The following is a 14411-nucleotide window of genomic DNA, read 5'->3' on the forward strand; positions in this document are numbered from 1 at the left end:
AAAAAAATTATATATAAATCTTATTTATATAGTAAAATATACTAATATATGTATTATTTAATCTATAAAAAATATTTTTATATATTTAACTACATATTATAATATTTTTATTTAGAAATTTTAAATGCATTAATCATGAGTATCATTAACAAAGAAAACGATTATTTATTAAATTACAAATTATAGAATGATTTTCAAATAATACTAATTAAATGAAAGATTTTATTCTTTTTAAAAGAGAAAATATTAAGATGTAAAATAATTTTTATTTTAAACAAATATTGACAATTAAAATATAATATGTTTTCTATTCCATTTTTTATCCTTTTTAGAAACCTAATGAGGGAATGATACATATAACATATTTCATCGAGTATTGTTACTACATGAATGGAGAATTAAGAGAGGAGTTTTTGCGGCATGGTGAATTGATATTTTAGTAAAGATATCCCAATTCTTTAATTTTATCTGGATTTTAATAACATTAATTAATCTCAACACTTTTAATAATGAGTAAAAGATAACTAACCTCTCATAAGAAGACCAAATATAATATAAAAAAATCACCTAAGAGTTTCCCAAAAACTCCATAAATCTAAAAAATAGCAGGTTGAATGATAGTAAATAAATTCATTAAATTAAAAAGGAATTGTGCGGTGCTCTTACTCCGTTTTATATTTATCAAAACCCACATAATCCCACACGGCCTCAATGAAACACCCTCATACTCTCTAATGAATACTTCAACATTATGTTGACATTAGTTGATTGAATATTCTATTTTTCACTAAAAGATTTATGTTGAGATCGCTATTAAAATATTGAGAAACAGATATTAAGGTTATGGGAATGTTTTTGTTTTTGTATGTACAATACAATTCAATAACATCACCTATTTAAACCAAAAATGTAGGAAATATTTTTGGAAAGCAGTCGTAAATTTAAACCTAATGTCCTTAAAAATACAAAGAATAGATGAAAGAACTTAAAACAAAAACCAATGTTTGAATGTCCATGGGGGACAATGGAGCACTCGGGGAAGTGGCATTGGGATGCCCTTAGGATGTTTGAATGCTCTTTGAGACATTTGAATGTCTCTTTCCAATTTGAATAATAGCTTCTCTATCATCATTTACCTAAAAGATCAACCAATTCTAAATCAGTTTAAATTTGACTGAAATCAGCAAGACAATGTAAAAATAAAAAAAAATTGTCAATACATCAATAATTATCATATATCATAGAATTTTTTTCTATTGAATATAATATAAAAATATATGATTTTGATTTATACATATTTGAAATTAATGAAATATTAATGAAGAATGAGGTAATAATGAAATATTTAAATTATTCTCATTAATGATTATATTCATACTATTTAATTTGGAAGGGGAATTAGCCCAACAGATGTGCTAAATACTTTTTGCTCTGAAACTTTTGCATATTTCTTTTTCTTTTCCCTAAAAGGACATTATAAGCGCAAAAATTGAGTTCTAAATCTGCAGAAATGTCACTGACGTGAACAAAATTTTTGGAATGCGATATAGTGAGATTCCAAACGACACCGTTTAGAAGGGGTTTCATAACTTCCATTTCATCAGCAAGGTTCACATTTCCCACCATTTCTCCCTTTAAAAGTTTCTAACGTTCCACTCTATACCTCCCAAGAACGTCCCTTCTCCTGCAAGAAATTCTCTGAATTTCCTTTCATACTGCGAAAGCCTCACATAAGATGGATGCAAGAGATCAACAAGTAGAAGATTCAAAATCCACCGATCGTGGAAAGAGAAAGATGGATGGAGAAGAAGATTCAAAAACCAGTGATCGTGGAAAGAGAAAGATGGATGGAGAAGACGTGCAGAAATCTCAAGAGAACCCTTCCCAGCGCCCTTGCCCTTCTACGGTTATCCTCAATTCTCTACATGCTTCAATTTAAATGATTTATTGACTAGCTTTTAACTTCTTCACTGAAAGGTGTGTTTCTTTTGATGGAGAATGGAATCGGGGAAGAAAGAAATGAGGTGGTGTTGCCGTATAGATACGATCATTCTTGGAGATAGTTTGGTTCTAGTAAAGTAAAATTAGATTAGTTTATGATAAACGAGAAGCCATCGTTGAGTTGTGATGAATCTTTTGAAGTTGTGTGCATCAATTGATGACAATTTTAGGCCTGCATCAGAAGATAGGCAGTCACTTCTCCCAATCTTTTTCTTTCTTTCTTTTTCTTTCTTTCATTCTTTCTTTTTCTTTCTTTCCTTTTAAAGTTTCCAAGTATCCATTAGCAACCCCACTCCCCAGATTTCCTCTTTTAGTTTTCTCAATTAAGAGATTACCTGTACCTGCAAGTGGTTTTTGTCTTAACTAATTTCTTCTTATAAAACTATACTGTTTATTTTGTTGGAAATTAACTCTTGTTGAGCTGTTAATCTCATCGTTTTATTGGGCAGGAGTGGTTTTAGAACTCTTCTATGTAGTGTTTCCTTTATTTTTTCCTTCATTTTCATCAGGTTTTATTTATTTCTTTTTGTTCATTCAAGTTTCTTCAACTGTTTGAAAGTGGACCCAATACTAAAATAGTGACATTTTAGCAAGAAATATATCAGAGATTAAATTCCTGGGGATTCTACAATATGCTGATATGCCAAAGGCTTATGCTTTGGATCGCAAATGGGTGTTTAAGATTCTTATCTTAGCAGGCTACTGCTTAGTTACGTAATTGCCATGGCGTAGTGGTTAGCTCTAAGCGCATGGTTAATTTCATTTATGTATTTATTTTTACTCTCAAGGCTTCATTTTCTCAGTAGCCTTTGTTGTGCATTGGTAGAACAGAATCAACCGATGGCGAGCCAATCTCCAAATATCGGGTGCAGTCAGCTTTATTTTCATGTAATTGAGATTGCTGCAGACAAGGTAAATTAATTATTGTATAATTATCTTCTTTTTAGTTGAATAAAAACCATAATAGTTCCAAATTGCACTGCCAATGCTTCCAGGTTGGTTATGTCGTTGGAAAGAATCGTGCAACTATTGGTGGAATACAGCAATCTTCTGGAGCTTGGATTTGGGTTTGTGATTTAACCACAAAAGATTAAATTGATAATTTGCATTAATGCCTACAGATTATAGATAATATTTCTCTTACTTTTTTCAGATTGAATCTGGGGAATGCACTCCCGGTACGTATAGAAGAGTGCATTTAGGCGGAACAAGAGAGCAGATTCAGTCAGCAGAAAAAGACATTTATGAGGTGCTTGGTCAGGTGAGTCATGTGTGGGTGAATAAGAGGAGTATTACATAAACAAACACACATTTTTATGAAGCCTATAATTTATGGGAAGGTTTTTGGCAGGAGGCAGAACTGGTGCTCTTAATTTATTGAAAGTTTCTTTCAATGTCATTAAACCATATCATCTGGAAGTTCTCTTTTCTGTTTAAGTTCCCTTTTTTTTTAATGCTCATTACATCTGATCAGTTTGTTAATTTACTGCAGTGCCCCGATAGACGGGTCAACCCAATACCACATCGTCATCTTCCAGAGCCTTCATCTTATGGTTACATAAACCGTCCAGGCTTGCGTCCAGAATCTCAGGCTGCAGGATCTTATCCGGCACATTCTTCATACTATGGCGACTCTTCTACCCAACCATCCCTTTGGGGTCCGATGCCGAGTCCATCAGGCAGGCATGCAGCCCCTTCGCCAGGATCTTTATCTATACACCCTTCCAACTTGGGGAACCATCCCATCCAACCAGCTGCTCAGTACCAGGCAAACCCATCAGGCAGGCATCCAACAGCACATTGGCCAGGATCTTTATGGAACCACCCCATCCAACCAGCTGCTCAGGACCATTCAAACCCATCAGGCGGGCATCCAGCAGTACCTTGGCCAGGATCTTTATGGAACCATCCCATCCAACCAGCTGCTCAGTACCAGGCAAACCCATCAGCCATGCCTCCGGCACCTTGGCCAGGATCTGATCTTCCATCTTCTAGCTCTGCTAACTACGGGTATCATGCAAATCCATCGACCACGCCTGCAACATCTCAATCAGGAACATGTCCTGCACCTTTGTTCGATACTACAAATAACCCTCCTACCCATGTAACCACTCAATCTCAGACAACCACATCGGGCATGCCTTCAGAATCCTCACGAGAAATTATTCCGGCAACACAATTACATCATAACAATCCTATCCAACCAGAAGCTGGGGATGAAGCATACTCATCGGCCATGCATGCATCCACCTCGAGAAAGCACCAGAGAAAATGACTGAAAGTTTAATCCCAGGAACAGTCCCACTGCATCAATCACCAGTTTGCAATCAAACAACTAGTGGAATTTCACTACTTCTATTATTAATCTAGAATTCAGCAGCCAGTAGCAGTTAAGGTCCTGTCCTGCTGGAAACTGTTTGTCTTGCAAACCGAAGGTAGTGCTGGTACAACCATTCGGCGCACTTTTTATTCACCTCCAGTTAGTAGAAAAGACAAATACTCGTAACAGTGTTGGGTGATAAACTAGGGTGTGATGTAAATTCTATGGAAAAGATTTTCTTCAATGCTGTTGGAGGTGCAGGCTTCACCAGTATGGACGGGTTCCTCATTTTCTGCTGATATAAGCCAAGTAGACAGGTAGACTGTGTTCTGAAATTGGTGCATTTGATGTAATTGTGTGTAGTGATATGACCTGTTCATGCTAACTGCAGCAGCTACCCGTAAGCACTAGATTTAGCGCACTGGTAAAGGCTGATGATCAATTACTAAGCTTGAAAACATACAACTTACTTTATGATAACTCATATGAAAAATATTTAGGCACATGATTATAACGACTTCAATTAACATTATAGTTATAAGGCCATAAAAAATTATTATAGTTATAAGGCCATAGAAAATGATCTTGGGGTGGATACAATAGAGTTAAAAACTAAATGTCCGATAATGATTTTAGGGAATGTTTTTTAACTTAAAAAACGTTATATTCTTGATATTAAGTAAGAGTAAACTTAATTCAAGACAATAAAAAACAAAATAGTTTGGGATAAGCTTAGAGGCGTTATGTCAAAAGCAAATTAATTACTTATAATCAAATAACTACCCTTTATGTTGTAATGCACTTCCATTTAAGAAAAAATAGAAAATGTTATATAAAAAATAAAAATAAAGATTTTGTATCTTTAAAAAAAAAATTCAAATTTTTAGAATTTTAAGCGGTAAAATATTTTTAATACTTTAATTGTTTTAATCAATATTTAAAAATGGTTATATTTTTAATATAAATTTCTAAAAGTTATTTTATTTAATATAAAATTTATTATAAATTTTAAAATAGGAAATGAGGCCAAATGTACACTACAAAGATAAGATAAGGTGGTGCTAAGTAAGATAGCATATGACACCACCTAAAAAGACTAGTCAAGATTAATATGTTGCAGGACAAGTCACAACCATAACATGAAATGATGCGCCAAAAATAACGGGGTATGGCAAGTCAAAGCTATGGACATAACTTGAAAGCCAACTCTAAAAGTAGAATATAAATTAGTCAAGGCAACAATAAAACTTTAAAATGTTAAGGATATTAATTTGAGTTATAAATAAGGTTTCAAATATTGATAAATACGAATATATCCGTACTTAGATTTTACGGATATATCATAAATATCATAAAAATATCGATGGATATTTTTACATAAATATCAATTGAACATAAATGATTTAAAATTAATAAAAATGTTTAGAAAACTTTCAAAAAATGATAAAATAAGAAATAATATACATATTAAAGTTATTTTATAAGTGTAATTAACATAAGTATCATTAAAAATAATATTTATCAAATTTTTATAAAACAAAATTAGCTTAAATTCCTTTAATATATTTGTATTCATTTATTTTAAAAATTTTAAAATACTTTTATTAAAAGTGTCCTAAGCACAAGTCTTTTTAGTAAAAATATTTTATTTAAAAGTGTTTTTGAGAAAATCACCTATTAAGAGACCGTTTGGTAGTGATTCTATAAAACGCTTTTAACATTCCTAATACTTGAAAAATTTTATCATTCAAGTGTTAGAAATGCTAGAAACGTTTGTTAAAATCACTCTCAAACACACTTTAAGTGCTTTTCTAATAAATACTATAAGTGAATTTTTAATTTTTTAAAAGTGTTTATAAAATTTTATCAAATATTTGATTTTTTTTTTAAAAAAAACATTTTTTTATGTTAGAAGTATTTTATAAAAAAAAAATACTATGAATTCAACTCTTAAAGCATGGATAGAGGCTGAATAGGTGAACTTAAAATCATACTGGGAGAAGACCATAAATCACAAGGGTCTATGATAGTAGTTTAATGGGTGAAGTATATTAGCTAGCTAAAGTAATTATAATTAACCTCAAGTTAATAATTTAATTAGTGGAATTTAAGTTGTCAAATAATGAATGACTAATAATAATTTACTCAAAAATGGAAAAAAGTTAGAATGTTGTTTAAATACATCATTTATTTTTTATTTTTAAAAAAATAAAAAAATAATAGTAACTTTTATATTAAATGGAGGAACCTTTTTTGTAAAAATAATAGTAAGCAAAAACAATTAAATACCACTAATTTGAATTAATTTTTTTGGAAAGTAATTACTCTAATGCTTTAAAATTAGAAATAAAATAAAAATTATATCCAAACAATCCCTAAAATAGTAAGGTGAACAAATGTCAGTATAGGTGAACAAATTTGAGAATGTAATAAAATAATAATCCAAAACGGCACCTCCATCCATCTAAGAAAGTCTCTTGATTTTCTTGGCCTTTTTACCACAAGAATTTCTCTAAATTTCCCTTCAGACTAGGAAAATGAATGAAGAAGGTCAAGAAGGAGATGAAGCAAGCATGGACGTCCATCAAACTATTGATCGTGGCAAGAGAAAGGTAGAGGAAGAAACTACACCGAAATCCAAAGAATATGCATTCTTGCTTTTTTTTTTTTCTATACTTATTCTCAATTCTCAACATATTCTTTAGTTTAAACCATTTCTTGTCTAGCCTTTACTTTTCTTCTTCACGTGTGCTGGTTTTGATGGAAAATGGGAACGGGCAAAGAAATGAGGTGGTGATGCCAATTGCCCAGGATCAAGCTCTGTTTTAATTTCAAAAAACATCCTCAAAAATGAGTTGCCAAGGATCAAGATTTGTTTGAACAATTTTTTCTTTCTCCTTGTTTTATTTCTTTCTTGAATTCTTTAAATTGGACTTTGACAGGCCATGCTGTTGTCTGGTCCATGTTATTTAATTTTTGTTCATTTTATCTTATTAATTGATTAATTTTTGTTTTATATGTTATTTAATTTTTGTTCATTTTATGTTATGCCTTTTAGATTGCCACTTACAAGTTGGGACAGTTCCCTTTTCTACCATCTCAAAAATCCGTCTTAATTTTTTCAAATTGAATCTAGGCCATGCTTTGTCGATCAGTACAAGTAGAAGAGTGGAATTACGTGGAACAAGAAAACAGATTGAGCAGCTGCTTAGTACCATGCAAAACCATCAGGCATGTATCCAGCAGTACCATGGCCAGGATCTTCTTCAGACTTGGGGAACCATTCTATCCAACCATCTGCTCCAGACCAAATCCTGGCCTAGGTGCCAGAGGCATGGCTAATGGGTTTGCCTAGTACTGAGCAGCTAGTTGGATGGAATGGTTCCCCAGGTTTGAAGGGTGTGTAAATGAAGATCCTGGCCAAGGTGCTAGAGGGCATGGCTGATGGGTTTGCCTGGTAACAAGCAGTTGGTTGGACGGGATGGTTCCCCAAGTCTAAAGGGTGTATAGAAGAAGATTCAGACAAAGGTGCTGGATGCATGCCTGATGGGTTCGCCTGACCCCAAATTGATGGTTGGGTAGAATACTCGCCAAATTCTCAACCATGGTTTTTACTCGACTAAAGGATCAATGTAGTCGGGGCTTCTGATAGCTACTGCTATAAAGGTATGATATCCGTGGAATTTAATACTAATAGTACTTATAAACATGACCCTTTGTCAGTCGTGGCTATAGGGATTCATATGGAAGCCACTTTTCCAAGCCTTTTTTTTTTTTTACTTGTACGGCTATTTTAAAAAATGGTACTTTAAAAAAAAATTCTTTAAATATGGTATTTACAAAAATATTTTCTAATTTTTGGCACTTTTTGTCACTTTGAAAGGTGTTCTTAAAAAGTGAATTTTTTTTTTAAAAAAAGACACATTTCATAATTCCATAAAATTAAATTTATGGTAAAGGTGTCTTTCAAAAGACACTTTTCCATATTTTTTTTTTATTAGTCATACACATTAAAAAAAAAATTGAATTTATACTAAAAAAATATCATTTCCACAATACCATAAAATTCAATTTATACTAAAGGTGTCTCTTGAAAAGACATCTTCAATCATTTTCATATAAGTCACACAGTAAAAAAAATGAATTTACATTGAAAGCATTTCTACGATTCCATAAAATTGAATTTATATTAAATGTATTTTTTGAAGAAACACTTTCCACAATTTTTATATTAGTCACCTATCAAAAAAATTAAATTTATATTACAAGTGTTTCTTTAAGGAAAACATTTCAACATAAATTTAATTTTATAAAATTGTGGAAGGTGTCTTTTGAAAATACATTTTTAGTATAAATTCAATTATTTCAATGGATGATTGATATAAGATTTGTTGAGGTGTCTCTTCAATAGATCCCTTTAATATAAATTTAATTTTGTGAAATTGTAAAAAGTATGTTTTAAGAAGACATTTTTAGTATAAATTTAATTTTTTTATTATACAATTGATATGAAATTTGTGAAAAATGTCTATTTAAAAGATATTTTTAATATAAATTCGATTTTGTAGAATTGTAAAAAGTGTCTCTTGAAGAGACTCTTTTAATGTAAATTCAATTTTTTGAACGTGTATCATTGATATAAAAATGATGGAAAGTGTCTTTTCAAGAGACACGTTTTAAAGTGACAAAAAGTGTCGTAGATTTAGAAATATTTTTTATTGTACTATATGTTAAAATTTTAATTTTAATTCACCGTACAATTATCAAAAATTCCATTTTTCCTTGCCTACTGCCATATGTTATATTATGTGGACACAACTTATGCTTGGTCACACCTAAAGTCTTGAAAAAAAAAATTCCAAATATTTTAATTAAAATTCTCATTGCAATGTTGAAGAGGTGTCACTGTCTTTTCCAGTATATATTTTCTATTGTATATATAAAACTTTAGTTGACATCAGTTATGATATTGGCATCATTATCTAATATGGTATTGACATCAGTCATTACCAATGTTGTATAATTTATTAAATAAACTTTTTGAAATATTTTATTAAGCAATTAATATTATGCATAGATAAAACATTGATATATATATATATATAAACATGACATGTACTGTGTTAAATCAAATGACATAATATAAGAAAGTAAATATCCTCAACGGTAATTTGAGAATAAACATAGCCAATTAATTAGTAGATTTTTCTCATTAAGATTTTCAAATAAAATTATAATAACATGGGTTAGATATGTCAATCATCATCCTTATCAATAAGATTCATCTCTATTTGCAATTTTTTTTTCTTAAATAACATTTGGCAAAGGTGAACAAAATGCTTGACCATAGGACTAGTACTTATCAATTGTCGTTGTATGCCACACCTTTAATAATCATTTTTGTGATTTCACATAGGATTATATTTGTAAACATGATTTTTTTTTTCTTTAATCATTTTACCAATTATGATAGGAAAGTGCGGTCTTCTTTTTGGGAAAACTACAACCACCATAGATTCAAGAGACATTTTATACCACAATTCGTATCACATCTTGGTCCATTGCCATATTCTAAAGCGGTTAAATTCACTTCTCGGAATAACTCCAATCTAGTTAGATAAGAATAATAATTTTTCATGAAAAAATCATTATTCTCATATATATGATCTAGTTGTAGTGAGCTTTGAAAGGAATTATAGTATTTTGATGGTTATATATCTCTATTTTATTATCGTATAGAATAAAAGGGCTATTTAAGGCTCTTTACTAGTGTTATATTTCTGCATTTTGTAGAGTGATTTAATTTTTCTACAACATGAAATTGATAATACAAATCTTCTGAGTTTGATATGGTCATTGTATAAGAAAACAATATATTGAAAAATAAAAATCTTTTGGGTGGTTTGATTTTGTTATTGTTGGCATAAAGTCCAAATATTTTAAAATAACAAAATTTTGCAATCTTACCAAATGTCACCTAACCATGAGTGTGAAATCAATTAAAAATATTTTAATAGGCTTTTATTTAAACATTGCATGTGAAGGCAACACAATATAACCTAATAAAGAATAATTGAGACTTAAATAGTAGTACAAAAATTAAAAAATTATATTAAGTAATAACTATGGGCACTAGAGGTCAGTCAAATAGCTCCACCTGAATGAATCATCCGTTCAACTTAGTACTCGGTCAGATCTCATTAAAAAATGCACACTTGGACAATGAGGTTATAAGTGATCGTTATGCGTTTCACACAAGGCAAACAATTAATGTTCAAGCTGACTTAGCCTTCGGAGGAATTTACCCGAACAAACATTCACACTTTTTTTGTAGGTCCATTTAGCAACTGAGTAGGTGAGGCTACCCGAAGAAAGATATTGTCGGTCGCGTACCAACAATAACAAACCTACCAAACCTGTTAGCAATCCCCTCCCAACATCTATGAATCTTTAACAACTAACTAAGAAGCTTTAGAGTTTGATTTGGTCATTGCATTAGAAAACAAAAATATTGTAGGTGGGTTGATTCAATCATTGTTGGTTTCATAGTTCACAATTTTAAAATTTTCAAAATTGACAAAAGAGAATTGATACAAAGTATTATGTGTATAAAACCATTTATAGTGTTTCATTGAGAAACATTTGATAGGTGATTATTTAAAACCGCTTCCTAATAGACCTTAACTCCCCATGAGGTATAAGCAGTACAAACAAACTAGGTTAGAAGAAATGAATTACTGTCATAATCCAACACTGTAAGGGTAAAAGACCTATATTCTTGGTATTAAGTATGGGTCAACTTAATCCAAGACAATAAAAAAACAAAATAGCTTGGGATAAGCTTAGAGGCATTATGTCAAAAGCAAATTAATTTACTCATAATTAAATAACTACCCTTTCATTGTAATGCCCTTCCTGTAAAAATAAAATAAAATAAAATAAAAATAGAAAATTTTATATAAAAAGTTAAAATTCTTATGTAAAAATAAAGATTTTATATCTTTAAAAATTATTTTCAAAATTTTAAAATTTTAAGCAATAATTTTTTTTTTAATACTTTAATTATTTTAATCAATATTTAAAAATGGTTATATTTTTAATGTAAGCTTCTAAAAGTTATTATATTTTATATAAAATTTACTATATATTTTAAAATAGGAAATGAGGCCAAATGTACACTACAAAGATAAGATAAGGAGGTGCCAAGATAGCATATAACAACACCTAAAAAGACTAGTCAAGAATAATATGTTGCAGGTCAAGTAACAACCATAACATGATACGATAAGCAAAAAATAACGGTGTATGGCAAGTTAAAGCTATAGACAACCTAAAAGGTGTATGGCAGGTCAAAGCTATAGAGATAACCTCAAAGGCCAATTCTAAAAGTAGAATATAAATTAATGAAGGCAAAGCTTTAAAAGGTTAAGGATATTACTTTGAGTTATAAATCAAATTTAATTAAGAGGTATGCATTGAAAAGTAAAATTTGATTTTAAAAGTTTTTAAAAACTAGAATCATATTTATTTTCTAAAAGTTAAAGAAAATATTTTCTTTTGAATGGTTGATTTAGTTTTAATTGAGTAATAAAAAGTTAGTTTTTATATTTTGTTATTAATAATTCTTATATTTTTATTGTTTAGAGTTTGTGTTTTATTAAGTAAGTGTATCTATAAATAAGATATTACTTAATATTTGAATAATAGCCATGAAAAATAATAAATTTTTAATTCTCCTTAATAATTTGTCTTCCTTTATATAATTGTTGTGTTTTCCTTTCAACCGCATTATTCCTAACAATTTTTACCCGTTTCGTGTTTTAGAATCTTGATGATAGAGCCTAAACAACGGAGAGTTTGTATGTGATAGCTAACTTAAACCCCTTTCAACAAAATGATATGCACTTTAATCCCTAATTTATAAGGAACAGCATAATTGTCCTTTTCTTGAGTATATATATATATATGAAGAGTAGAACTATTTGGGAATTATGATGCTTCTTGTTGTGGCATAACATTTCTTTAATTTGTACTTTGAATGTAATATATAAAAAAGGTTAATCTCTCTAATAAAAATAGTAGCTAAGTATTTGATCTTTAGATTTCATTCTTATTGGGTTGAAGATGATCGATCTTCTAACTACTTCTATGATGGTTTATTCTATGGATAGTGTGCTAAGCACAAGTCTTTTTAGTAAAAATGTTTTATTTACAAGTGTTTTTGAGAAAATCACATATTAAGTGCTTCTCTAATAAATATTATAAGTAATTTTTCAATTTTTTAAAAGTGTTTATTAAATTAAATCAAACATTTGATTTTTATTTTTTTTTCAAAAACATTTTTTTTATATTAGAAGTGTTTTATAAAAAAAACTGTGAAATTGACTCTTAAAATATTGATAAAGGCTGAATAAATGAACTTGAAATCATGCAGAGAGAAGACCATAAATCACAAGGGTCTATGATAGTAGTTTAATGCATTAAGTCTATTAGCTAGTTAAAGCACTTATAATTAACCTCAAGTTAATAATTTAATTAGTATATTTAAGTTAGAATGTTGTTTAAATACATCATTTATTTTTTATTTTTAAAAAATAAAAATAATAATAGTAACTTTTATATAAAATATAGGAACCTTTTTGTAAAAATAATAATAACAAAAAAAAATTAATACCTCTAATTTTGAATTAATTTTTTTGGAAAGTAGTTACAATTATGCTTTAAAATTAGAAATAAAATGAAAACTATATCCAAACAACCCCTAAAAGAGTAAGGTGAACAAATGTCAGTATAGGTGAACAAATTTTTAGAATGTAATAGAATAAGAATCCAAAACGGCACCGTTTTGCTGGGAATGATTTGCGTTTCCTTCCGTTTTTTCCTCCAAATGTTCATAATATTCTTCTCCATTCATCTAAGAAAGTCTCTTGATTTTCCCGGCCTTTTTTCTGCAAGAATTTCTCTAAATTTCCCTTTAGACTGGGAAAATGAATGAAGAAAATCAAGAAGGAGATGAAGCAAGCATGGACGTCCATCAAACCATTGATCGTGACAAGAGAAAGGTAGAGGAAGAAGCCGAACCGAAATCCAAAGAACAATCTCCTATGCATTCTTGATCTTTTTCAGTACTTATCCTCAATTCTCAACATATTCTTTATTTTAAATGATTTCTTGTTTAGCCTTTACTTTTCTTCTTCACGTGTGTGTTTGTTTTGATGGAAAATGAGAACGGGAAAGAAATGGGGTGGTGATGTCAATTGCACAGGATCAAGCTAGCTTTGAATTTCAAAGTAGTTTAGAACTTGAAAAACATCCTCGAAAATGATAGCTGTCCAGGATCAAACTTTGTTTGAACAATTTTTTTAATTCTCCTTTCTTTATTTGTTTCTTGAATTCTTTAAATTAGACTTCGAATGCTAGCTACTGCCTTTTTTATATCCAACTATCCAAAATTTATTATGTGCATCATCCAAAAAAGAAAATTTATTATTTACAATGACACCAAAAATATCTAATCTCAATGCCTTGATAAAGACTTACATACTACTAAATAATCACTTTTTTTTTTTATCTCTGCAACTCTAATACACACTACAAAAATTGTAGTTACTTTGTATGGTTATTAATGTTTTCACAATAGTCTTATAACCTTTAAATTTAGTAACTTATCGATTCATATTCAAACAACAAAACATCCATGGGTATGAGATTTAATCTTGTCACTATAACTTTTTTTTTTTTACTACTTTATGACTACAAGATATTAGGTTTTTATTAAAATAAATTAAGTTTAAGATTTCTAAATTCTAAATTCGTATAGACAACTATTTATTTACAAATTTTTTCATTAACTATTTTAGTTCTTTTTTGGACTATAGTAGCAATTGCATTCCAAGGAGAAGGAAAATATTTTGAAGGAATACTATTGAAAGTTTTCCGAAAGAAAAGAAAAACAACCCTTCCTTTTCACCTTGAATCCAAACCTTAACTTGTTTCGTTCTCTATCATATCTGAAAGAGTTCAATAATATATCTGTTTTAGGATTTTATTATTATTATTATTATTATTTGGCCTTTTAAGATTTTTATAT

General features: G+C 29.6%; 1 protein-coding gene across 1 annotated transcript; it reads left to right on the forward strand.

Annotated features, from left to right (window-relative positions):
* Positions 1–1620: 1620 nt before the first annotated feature.
* Positions 1621–4709, forward strand: LOC109121821 (splicing factor-like protein 1). Its single transcript, XM_019217122.2, has 5 exons — positions 1621–1906; positions 2833–2913; positions 2997–3068; positions 3155–3262; positions 3494–4709. The coding sequence occupies exons 1-5, from the start codon at positions 1736–1738 to the stop codon at positions 4274–4276; spliced, it is 1215 nt and encodes a 404-aa protein (XP_019072667.2). The 5' UTR covers positions 1621–1735; the 3' UTR covers positions 4277–4709.
* Positions 4710–14411: the final 9702 nt, after the last annotated feature.

The sequence above is a fragment of the Vitis vinifera genome, chromosome 19, assembly GCF_030704535.1.
Source record: "Vitis vinifera cultivar Pinot Noir 40024 chromosome 19, ASM3070453v1".
Lineage (NCBI taxonomy): Eukaryota > Viridiplantae > Streptophyta > Magnoliopsida > Vitales > Vitaceae > Vitis > Vitis vinifera.